Source organism: Vidua chalybeata, chromosome 6, assembly GCF_026979565.1.
Source record: "Vidua chalybeata isolate OUT-0048 chromosome 6, bVidCha1 merged haplotype, whole genome shotgun sequence".
NCBI classification, from domain to species: domain Eukaryota; kingdom Metazoa; phylum Chordata; class Aves; order Passeriformes; family Viduidae; genus Vidua; species Vidua chalybeata.
Window position 1 is genome coordinate 30,409,298 of NC_071535.1, and position 12,067 is coordinate 30,421,364.

The 12,067-nt window shown below is 40.9% G+C and overlaps 1 protein-coding gene and 1 long non-coding RNA gene across 6 annotated transcripts in view; one reads left to right on the forward strand and one right to left on the reverse strand.

The window, feature by feature from the left end:
• The window catches only part of MEIS2 (Meis homeobox 2), a 176,165-nt gene that overhangs the window by 6,262 nt on the left and 157,836 nt on the right, over positions 1–12,067 (reverse strand). For all 5 annotated transcript variants that reach the window (XM_053944777.1, XM_053944776.1, XM_053944775.1 and 2 more), the window contains exon 10: positions 286–344. In XM_053944777.1, coding sequence (XP_053800752.1) covers positions 286–344 — 59 coding nt within the window. The remainder of the gene's footprint in view (positions 1–285; positions 345–12,067) is intronic.
• On the forward strand, positions 8,008–9,773 carry LOC128789174 (uncharacterized). The gene is made up of 3 exons (XR_008431340.1): positions 8,008–8,090; positions 8,768–8,841; positions 9,536–9,773. It is a non-coding gene; the product is annotated as an uncharacterized LOC128789174 (long non-coding RNA).

Genomic DNA, 12,067 nt, shown 5'->3' on the forward strand with positions numbered 1-12,067 from the left:
CACAGTCAAACAAACTGCTTGTGGCACTACTACTTGTACCCAATTACCAATTCAGAGAGAAAATAAAAAGCAGTTTCAGTAGAGTCAGGGTGGGAAATCTCCAATTAGCACCAATTAGCGAAGTTGCTTCCTACAGCGGAATTCTGGGGACATAAGAAAAAAAAAAATAATCTCCCAGAATGCCTGGCTGAAGCATTTATTTACCAGGTGATGGGACTCCTGAAGAATAACTTGATGAGGATTTGCGCCTGTGGGACTTGAATACAGATACTACTTGGAACTTGCCTGCTCGATTTGACTGGTCAATCATAGGCTGTACTATTCTTCTTCTGGCATTAATAAACCTGCAACAGAATACAAAGAATAGAAGTCCTTTCATCAGCTTGCTTCTCTGTTTTGAGAACACCTCTGCTTTAAAAGTGACAGGATTTTAGCGTGCTGTGGAAATGTGTTTTGCTTCACGTTGCTTTTTAAAAAGAGTATAATTTCACTTTAAAGGATTTTCCTCTAAGTGCTCAGAAATTGTAACTGGTAACACGCTTATCTTACTAGCCAGCTTAAAGCTGGATTTGCCAGAAGGCTTTGAACAAGTAAATGTGACCGAAAACTTGTGTTAAAAGACAATTGTTTCTTTAACTTCTTCTAAGTGGCTCAGATCCTGGTTAAAGTTCACAGGCTGGGAGACTTTCTTTTCCCCTTTCCATCTTAGGGATCTAGCTCTCCTTGCAGCTGGCCATAAATGAGGACCAGGCTTTGCCACTCCGTGCTTTCACAAGGTATCGTTAGGTCAGCAAAGCCATCAATTAGGCTGTCTGAAGTTTTATCACCAGCGCAGCAGCAATAAGTGCCGGCCCAGAAAGACTTCTGCTCTTCTACAACTCCTGCAGTTGGAGCCTGTAAAGGCAAGGGTCGTTTGGAGGTCAGTGCCAGCTGGGGGCCACCTCTGTGTCCAAGCAGGGACACCCCGTGCAAGGCGACCGCCCGCCTGCCCTCAACTCAGGCACCTTTCAACTCGTTAGAAACCCCCAGTCACAGGTACATGTGGTTAATATTAGGCCCAAAATAACCTTTTTTTTAATCTCAAACTGGGGTGGTTGCCACGGCTTTTGAGCACTGGTAAAGGCAGTTAGTTGGCTGCGGAGCCTGGATTTAATTTTGCTAGTAATCCAAAAATAAGTGCTTGCATATTTCTTATTAGCTAATGCGCAGCAATCCACATCAGCACAAGTTAAGCTCAATTAATTTCCCTAAAATAATTTCAAGACTTACTTATTCACAAAATATCTTTGAAAACAGGGCAATTTTCTATCACTCGGGAGCCACACTTGTTTTTGTCCCTTCTCTTTGTGTTTGAGAACACTTTGGAGCCTTCGTGCAGGTTTTGTGTGCTATTTCACAGCTCAGGCTTTCGCCTGGTGACCCTTAAGGAGTGCTAATGAAGGCGAATACTAGCGTTTAATCCTCTTCAGAAATACTAACATGCCCATCATCCAAAACAGCCTCCAATAATTGCCATTGGGCCTGATCCAACGCCTAGCAAAATCTTTCAGTCAGTTAACTGAAAACTAAGTTCATCTGCTCATTTAGTAAATTGCTAGCCTTTATATAGCATCAACTCTGCTAGGCCTTTTGTCATGCTTCCCTCATTCCCTCCCACCCTCTGGTTAAATTCCTTCGCAGATAATAAAGGACGGTGGCACACCTTCGATTGCATCTTCTGTAATCACAGTGGTGGAAATTTCATTAGACAGATGCATAAATGCTACAAGTAACACTAAAGGGCTCTTTTGCATCTTTCTGTTTACATCCAAAAGACATTCTTTATTCTTTAGGAAAAGTACCATTCAGTTGTCAGAAATGTCATCCTGCCTCAGAATTAGTCATGACTTCAGCTATTAAAATGAAAACTCAGACACAGTCAATATATTTGTTTATTCCCTTCTGACTGTGGCACAGTGAAGGCATCACTGCCAGTTCTGTGATTTTGAAATGTGTTTCCGTCCTCAGAGACAAAGGTCCCCGATAGGACTTATTTGCTGAGTTACTTTCCAGTAATGTTGCTGTGCTGACCAAATGGAGCTTGACCTGAACCTCCTCCATCCAGCACGCCTTTTATCAGCTAAAGTTAAGGCCAATAGAGATTAACAGGAAAGCCTGATAAGACTGTTTTCTCTTCTCCTATGAGCTTCTAATGGTGTATACAGATGGCAAGGTTTTAAAGAATGGAATGAACACTTATTTAGGCCTGTAAAAAATCACAGAAACACCCCCCCCGCCACGAACACACTTTCCATCTTACTAACCATTTTTCTTCAATCAGGGCAGTCTTCAGGAAAACCAAACTGCTTTTTTTTTTTTTGCTTTTTTTTTTTTTTTTTATTTAAACCCCAACCACTTTTATTATTTACATCTGGTGGTCCCCTTATTTATGTCCCTCTCCACTTCCCTGCATACACACCCCGGCTCACAGGGCTGCGAAGCATTATGGGCCTTGGCTCTCAGCAGGAGAACTCCATACTGTCTTCAAACAAATAATTAAGGGGAAGGTTAAAGGTTCACCCAGAGGTCATATCTTTGGATACTCCTCAGAAAGTTTACATTAGTAAGAAATAGGTGCCCTCTGAAGTGTTCTTTCAATGGGCTCGCAGGACAAAGCAGAGCATTAAGAAAATTCTACATCCTTAAGGGTTTCAGGTAACATCTGCTTTACCTTTGAGCAGAGAGATTGGGATACTGTGCTCCAGCCTTACACATTCGACAGTCTCCACAGACTAAGCCTTTGGGACAAGTGTTGAAAACCCCATCTTGCCCAGCCATTCACTCCCAGGGGAGCATGGCCTTATTTTGTCCTGCTGATATGAATAAAGCCAGTCTTTCATTGCAAACTCTACCTAGAAGCAACTCACTAGTTGTTTTGGAAATGGGAATTCAAGCTCTAAAGTAAATACTCCATTTGCTACAAAAAAAAAAAAAAAAAAAAAAAACAAAAAAAAAACAAACAAAACAAACAAAAAAAAAAAAAAAAAAAAAAAAACCAACAACAACAAAAAAAAAAGTGATAAATTTTGTCCAGCTAAAACTTGTGAGAAATAGCTCTTGGGTTTGATTTCTGTTTTCATTATTTCTCCATTTTCTTTTGCACATCTGCATAACAGCAGGTGCAAGCAATGTCTTCTAGACCAGCAACAACTTCATCTAGAGAGAAGATACACTGATGTATACTTGAAAAGATATAGGAGAACAGGCTTTAGCATCCAGGTAATTTTGAAATTCCATTTCTATGGCTCCTCTGAAAAATCTTGTTCATAAACAGCATCAGTTATACCCACCAGTGGGTATGTCTGAAAAATGACACATGAAATTATTTATATTTGCAAGATTGCAGGTGCAAAACAGACATACATTTCAGGTGAAGCTAAAAATTGAATCCTAGTTTCACTAGCAGTAGCTACATCATGTAATGCATCAGCACAATTGGTAGACCAGGGCGTAGAATGCAGTGTTTGTGCATTATTGTTTATTTCTTATACTGCTCCATAAATATGCACAGTGCATAACAGAGATGTAGAAAACAGAGTCCCTACCCTAGCCTTTACGCTTTTTGAGGGTTGTTTATGAATTCCTTGGAGAGCCATATCCAGGGCCAAAGTAAAGCAAAGTACAGCCTTTTGCACAGCACTTCAGTTTGTGCTGCAGAAACACTGACGTTATTTAGGCACAAATGTCTTCAAAAGGCATTAAGAGACAGGTGAAAAAAGAGAACACCAATGCCACTGTTTTCAGCATTATTTGGAACTCTATAAAAGAAGAATTCACATCTCTGCTCCTGACACTAATTGCTTACCTTGTTCATACCCTTCACCCAGAGGCCAAAGATTGAACGGCCTGAAAAGATGAGTAAAATCTATCAAAAAGACATGGACTTTGTTTCTCTGCTGTTAATAGTAATTCCTATTATTTGGATGATAGTAGCAGTTAGAGGACCCAATGAAGCTCAGTCTTACTCCACCCCATGCTTCACGAGCACACTGTCCAAGAGAACTCAGTCTGAACAGATTTCCAGGCAAAGCCTGGGGGAGAGGAGAGACGCCTTCTCCCTGTTTGGAGGGGAACAGAGACAGAAGGAGATTAAGTGACAAGGCCAAAGTCATACAAGAGATCTTTGGCAGAGCCACACACCCAACATAGATTTCCTCAGTCCTCTTTCAGCGCTCCTACAATCTGCTATCCATATGCTATCTTTCCTTTGTTCCCCCAGCTTAACAGTCAGGCACACTGGCAGGGGACTGCAAAGAGAGCTCACACTGCCACTGTTTGTGCCTTACCTGCTGCGTAGATAAAGAGGGGTCATCAGCCTCCAGGGCTGGGACGCAATACCTTCACAAACTCTACATTCATATGGTATTTGGTCCTCATTCCAGAAAGATAAATGAGGTGTGCAATGTTGAGAAATACATGTCATTGACATAGCAGGCTCAATAAAAAACTCACTCCCAGCATTTTGCAAATGACAGATTACCAACCTTGCTTATTCATACAACAGCCATTTGAATTGAAAGGTTTTTTGCATCTTGTATTTTTTTCTTTAATTGCTAGCTAAAGCAGCCACATCTATTTCTTATAGCCAGCGTCTGTCTTTCTCACATAAATAGTTCTGGTTACTTTTGCGGGACAGCTCACGAAAGCACAAATAAACAAGATCTGGCTCAAAATGTGCAACAACATGGACTTTTAAAGGAAGTGATTTCACTTTTATCTGCTTATAGCAAAACCCAGTAGAGCAATAAAGGTGCACTAGTGAATATGCAATCTAGTCTGGTGATTTGGTAGCACTAGTCCTAATTGGTTCCTACCATTGATAATTAGCATGACAATATAATCTAAATATATGCATTTAATCACATCTCTTCAAACATAGACTTGGTTTTCTTTGTCCAAAATAAATATGCATTTTGTACTTTATAGGAATCCTTGTAATTAATCTTCTTTATATATTTATCATATTTTATCTCAAGTCATATCAAATGACATTAAACTCAAATTTGCATAATACATTTTATTCTTACAATAAAATAATGTTCTGATAAAATCATAGAGACATATTTCTGCAAAAGTGCAAAGAGAATAAATACCAAAGAGTGATCTCTTAATCTGCTTCTTCAAATTTGGCACACTCAAAAATAATTTTGTTGTTGTTTCCACTGTCTTTTTTATACATAGTGTATATATATTTTGAAATACCGTGACCATACCGTAACTGAATCTGCTTAAGATCAGTTCTTGAAATGAACTGTTAGTGACTGTACTGATTGGCAATCAGAATCAGAAATCTCCAGCTTTACTTTATGGCTATAATGGAAAATTCACTGTAAGTATGTAGGGTCACAACAGGTCTTGTTTCAGAAGGATGAAGTACATGAATGCTTAGGAAAGTATGACTTGTTCCCAATTGGGGGCCTAATCTGAACTCAATCAGAGAGTGATATTTAACTCCCATTACTTGTCTGTATGTCTAATATCTTCTCTGAGTTAAACTGGTGCCAAACTGAACCATTCCTGCCCTGGAAGCATAGACTGCTCCCCATGAGAAACTGAGGAACAACATGGAGCCACCATGTACAACACAAAACTTCAGTGTCAGTCTTCAATCTGGATTTCCACTTAACATATCCACTCCAGAAAATGAGGTGCTAAAATATTGAATTTATTTAACAAACCAGCCACTGCATAAATCGGTTCTCAATTCTTTATGTGAAAACCAGAGAAATAAACAAATTTGTGAGATGAATTCACAATCAGTTCTTTAGAAGGATTAATGACAAGGAAAGTTTTGACTCAGTTTCAGCCCAAGACAATTCTGCTCTTAAACTTGAAAAGGACAGAAGTACTGAATGAACATTGTCACAGACTTAGTCACAGAAATAATAAAAATACAAGTAATGACAATAGCAACGCTAATTTGGGATTAGAATTGTTTGCTGTCATCTGAATAAAAAAATAATTTTTAAAAAATTTTAGGGGCCCAGGAGAACAGTCTTGCAAGATTTTTCAGAAACCTGCCAAGTGTAGATGAGAAGCTCAACTCTTATTAAATCTCCATAAATGGGAGCTGAGCTTGAAGAATAAATGGGGTCTAAGCACCTGCTTCAATGTTTTTGCTGAGTAAGAGTCTAAGAATGCATTCTAAAAAGTAATCCAAGTGTTTTCACCTTGGACGGGGAAATAAATCCTTGCCTAAATGATATTTCAGTATTTGGACTATGCACATGTCAGTGTTTAGCTCAAGCGCATATGCTACACTGATCCCTTGTTGCCCAAGAATGCACTAATTTTGAAGGGAAAATAACCAACGAAAGAGTCACAAAATATGTTTTCCTAAGTAACCTAGAAAATTACTTCTTTGACAAGCAGAAAAAATAATTTTAAAAGTCATTCTGAAAGAATGCATTAGAAAAGACTAATTTGCTGAAACACTTTTATCAATATCCACCCCCTGCCTTTACAGCGGTCTTTGTCTATCACCTAAACTTTAATCTGAGAAAGTAAAATCTATTTTTCTTAGTTTATTTAACTTCTCCCTCCACTATGTATTCTAAATTGACAGAATTAGGTTTAGGCAGTATGTGTACGTACAAAAATAGTTGAAAAAGCCCTTGTTTATGCTTCACTGAATCTATGCCACACCTGGTTACCAACTCATATTTGCAGCATTCCTTATAGGAAATTAAAAAAGCTGAGTTAGTCACCTGGAAATGAGCCATCTAAATAAGGCTTCCCTAAGTCATGAATATTAAGAAATTGAGTCAGTTAAGCAATTGCTTTTGAGAGGAAGCAGGAGGGACAGGCCAGTTTATTCCCTGGCAAAGTCTCACCTAGTTTTGGACAGCCGTGTTAGAGAAGGGGGTTAAGGACTTTTTACACCGACTTTCTAAAGCTTATTTAGACACCTCACATCTGTTAAAGATGTGATTCAAAGGACCTAACTCACCATCCACATTTGGTGAAGACTCCAGAAGATGACAGAGAACAACTTAGCTGAGTTTCAGAGGCAGCCTGAGGTAGGTGCTAACCATCCCAAAGACTTCTGCCACATCTTCCATGTTTGTGTTCGACTTCCTAAAAATAGGCCTTGCCATTTGGAGCTGCCAATTTTTGGAAATCATGATTTTGCTCGCCCTGTATTTTTGGAAATCATGATTTTGCTCACAGCCCTGTGAGACTGTCCTAAATAAATCAGAAATTTAAACAGTGCTCTTCCCAGTGTTTACCTTGTGAGTTTTTCAGCCATTGCACCACATTTTTAAAACACTATTCTCAGCCACAAGATCTAGAAACTTACTTAATAAGATTCTCACAAAACCATTGTCTCCTGCAGCTGGGACCTCGAATAAACATGAAATAACTTGAGCCTTATGATAGAATCATGAGAATTGTCAAGACGCGCATCTATTCACCTCAGAGGAAAATCCACCTGACTAAACGTGTATCTCTCGTTACCAGATTACTCCTTGGGAGCGCGGAGAAACGATTTGGTTTTGCCGACGAAAGCCGCGGTGGCTGTCACGGGGAGCACCTGCACCGCAGCGCAACCCGGGAGAGCCGCCCTGCCTTCGCCCCGGGACAGGGGTTTGTGCGCGGGGCCTTCCCTGCCGCAGCTGGGGATCCCCACCAACCCGGCACCGCCGGCCCGCGCCCGCACAGCCCCGCAGCCCGCAGAGCCCCGCAGCCCTCACAGCCTCGCAGCCCTCACAGCCCGCAGTGCCCCGCAGCCCTCACAGCCCCGCAGCCCTCACAGCCTCGCAGCCCTCACAGTCCCGCAGCCCTCACAGTCCCGCAGCCCTCACAGCCTCGCAGCCCTCACAGCCTCGCAGCCCTCACAGTCCCGCAGCCCTCACAGTCCCGCAGCCCGCAGAGCCCCGCAGCCCTCACAGCCCCGCGCCAAGGCCGCATCCAGCCGTTCCATGGGGTCGGCAGCAGCAGCGCCGGCCAGGGAAGAGCCATGGCTCCCGGCCGCAGAACTGGGCCGGCCTCGAGGTCCCGCCTGGGTGGCCCCAGGGGAGGCCTCCCGCTGTGCAGCAGGGCGCCATGAGGTGGGGCCAGAGCTCCGCTGCCGGGCCGGGGGTGCCGCTGCCCCCGCGGAGCGCGCCCCGGCACGGCGGGCAGTGTGCCTGAGGAGCGCCGCTCCACGCACGCCACTGCCGCGGGTGGGCACAGCTCTCCTCACGAGCGCCCAGCAAACCTCAGCCTAATTGGAAGAGTATCGTCCCTTATCCCCCTTGGCTCCTGGTGGGAAACAAGCGCCTTTTGGTGCATGCCACCTGAAACCACAGAACACACGCCGGAGGAGGCTGCTCCTCTTTTGACAGTGCCATTAGGTTGCTCATATGTTTTTTTACCACGCACCGTAAAAATGATCTTTTAAAGATACTTGAAAGGAAGGGAGGAGACAAACAGACATACTTCCTTAGCTATTCATATCTTACAGGTAAAATGTAAAGTCAATAGACACAAGCCATAGCATTTAACCTCATCCTGTACTTGATTTATTGCAGATGGGAATCAACTAGAAATTGAATCACTTTGAAATTTTTACTACTGATGTTAAAATTCCATGTTTGTATACATATACATATACATATCTCTTGTGGAGATGCACTTTGACTTGCTAGCACTTACAAACTCATGTTAAAGGTAGAAAACAAATCTCTAAAATCTTTAGTAACTCATGCATTTAAAGATGTGTTAATTTGTCATCTTAAACTCCTAGGAAAAGATTTTCAAAACTAATTAGGCACCAACAGTCTTGAGAACGGAATCAGGAGCTGAGGGATCTCATTTCAGGTAACTTAAAAAAAAAAAAAAAGTGTAGTTTTTGAATAATATCACATTCAAGTACTTTACACCTATTTTTAACTTATCAATATTTAACATATTATTTATTTTAATAAATTCTAAATTGACCAAAAAGGAGAGTTGTCAACAAATTTAACATCTGTTTAACTTCCCTGATCAAATAAGATTAAGGCATAATTCTCCCTTTATATTTCAGTGGAAACTACCTAAGTACCAACTTGCCAAAAATGCATAAAGGTGTTTAGCAATTATGTAGTGGGTATGTTTGAAGAGATCAAGGTGCACTCACATGTCCTGTGCTATGGGTATCTCTGATTAGCTTGTCATCTACTCTGAAGAAGATGTAGCCCAACTCTCCTATAGTATGTAATAGGCCAGCTGTTAGCTGTCTGTCAAGCACCTAAAGTGGACAAGTAGTCCAGGAGCAAAAATGTCACTCCTTTGATCTGGCAAGGAGCAGCTGCTGATTTATAGAGTAGGACTTTGTTCTTCCGTTCTATTTTACTTTCTTTCCTAAGGCAGAACCACAAAATCCAGCAGAAAAAAAAAAAAAAGTGCCATTCTCTGCAACATCAACAAGCTCTGACAACTGCAACAGGGTTTTTCTTGGCCCTAACAAAGCTCTCAGGCATCTCCTTTGACGCTCACCTTTTTTTTCCTTCTTCTTTTTGCAATGCGGTAGTTATTGTTTAATTCAGCTTCTGTAAATGGAATGGACTGTGGCCAGCAAGCCTGGGGCATAAACACACCTGTATGAAAGAAGCCTTATTGTAGCAACCATCTACAACCAACCTGCACATGCACTACCAGTTCGTGAGTTCAGAAGGAATGTTCCATTTTCCCTAACAGTAAATTTTGCCTTAAGATAACTCTTTTTTGTACCCGCTGTCCTGTCTTGACCACGAAGCTTGTACACTTTTTCATTGTTATTAAAATCTGAAGGGAAAAAAAAAAAAAGTGTATTTTTCTACCTGTCAACCAGGGAATGACAAGAAATTGGATCCGAAAAGCCCACTTAAAAAAAAAAAAAATACAGCCAAAATATATTTATCAAAACACTACTGAAAGTTTGAAAACTAGGATCCTAAAGATGTCTGTTCTGTTTCAGACATATGATGTGCTTGCAAGCACCTCCAGTTTATACTGCTGCAGATTCTCCTCAAAAAAAGCATTTGGTGGAACAAGAACTCAGTAAGAAATAGCATTTGATGCGACTAACCAGACTGCAGCACTGCCAGCCCAGAGTCAATGCTCCGTTCGTTCTCTTAGAAGGTGCTGAGCAGATTCTGTGAGGTGATTTTTACTACACAGGCTGTTAAAGTCCTGCCTCACCCATTAGTGTAGCAAGAGGGTTTTCCTTTATTTCCCTTACGATCTGTTTTCAAGTTTATTAGCTAAAACCCCAAACCTACAGGGCACAGTAAAAGGCTGCAGTATAACGCTGCTGCAGAAGAGAGAAGCTGTGTGTTTGACCCTGGTTTGTGTCCACACACATGCTGTGTTCACATTTCTCTATACTGTAACTTTAAAAACAGATGAAAAAGGGTTACAAAAACAAAGATGGGAAGAGGTGAGGGTGGTGGGGAAGACATCATGACTACAAGATCTTTTGCATATATGTTAGCCTGTGCAAATAAATAAGAACTATTACAGCCAGAGCCCTAAGGGAGGCAGGAAAATGATGATGTACAGGATAGTATAAAATGATATATTAAAAACTGTGCTGTCAGTGGAACAATAGAATATTAAGCAAAAGTCCATAATAATTGGCAGATATTTAGCTATAGACATCTTTCTTTGGTTGGTGGGTACTAAAGTATACGTGAGAGGAAAGAGAACTAGTTAGGCAATTAGAAGTAATGGGCATAAATAATACACTATGTATACATACATCTCCTCCTTTCCCATGTTATAGCTCTTATCCGGATGTACCTAATAACCTCTCAGTAAGTCATACCTACATGCTGATATCCCTTGTGTTTTCCTGTTTGAACTGTCTGGGTACTGGAGATTCTGCTTATGTAAATCTGTCTTTCTGTAGATGCAGATGTTAAATGTTTTTTTCACTTTAATTTTTACAATACTAATGGCAAGACTTCATCAAACCAGAGGGTCTAATGTCTTAGTAGTTAAAGATGTGTCAACATCATACACACCATGAAACTGCAGCCTGCTATGTTATGGAATACATGCTTCACAGTGATGAGCTGGTAGCAGAACAAGTGTGGGACAAGTATATTAAGTATGCTAAAATGAAGAGGTAAATATACCGTGTCATACTGGTGAAACTTTTGCTATCTCTCATCCCATCTTGTGTTCTCCGTATTCCATATGAATTAGGGTGAAATGTTCTAAAAACATTTTGTTACGTTATGAGCATGTTTCATGGATGCTTGTGTCTTAGTTGTAAGCCAACCTGGTTTGGGATGGAAAAGCTGAAAATCTCTGTGGAGCCGTTTCCTCAACCTATCGCTCCATATTCCAGGCTCTCATATTTTCTGACCTTCATCTCTCCAGGGCTCAGTCTTGCTCCCTAGCCTACCTTGTTGGCTCCCCAGCGATAATTGCAAAGTACAGCTCGCAAGTCAGTGATAAATCTTTCTGGTGCTCTGCAAGGGTCCTAGATGGCGAGATATGCTGTGATTGAGGACATGTATATGAATGTTACACCATTTCTTGTCTCTCTGCTCTTTTGAACAACCTTCTGTCTTCTGCATAAGCAAGGACTGAAACCTTGAAGGTTTGCTCTTTCTAAAACATTTCAAAGGCTGGGTTGTCCTGATTTCAGTACTCAGCTGCCTTATGGGCAGAGCAGAGCATTGGAGAAGCCTGTGCTCAAGTGCACCATGTTTCACTTGTTGGCTTTCCCAGCTAAAGAGAGCTCTTCTAATGTATTTTTCTTTCTTCTATTAAAGGATGGGTAGCTGGAGATATTTTTTTTTAATGCAGTCATTGCCACTTAAATAGCTCATTTGAAAATTAAATTGTTAATTTGAAAATTAAACTGTGCTAGGGCACAGAAAGAAACTTGAAATGTATTTCTTCGGTCAAAACTGGCTAGTTCTGTACTGTGTTCCACTATCTCATATTTTGCATACAATTGAGATATATGTCATGAAATGAAACCCAATCTATATAACCTATCTAGTATTTACCTTTCTTTCTTTATGAGAGCAGTTTGGAAACTGTGTGTGATCTTACATAAGTTTAATAA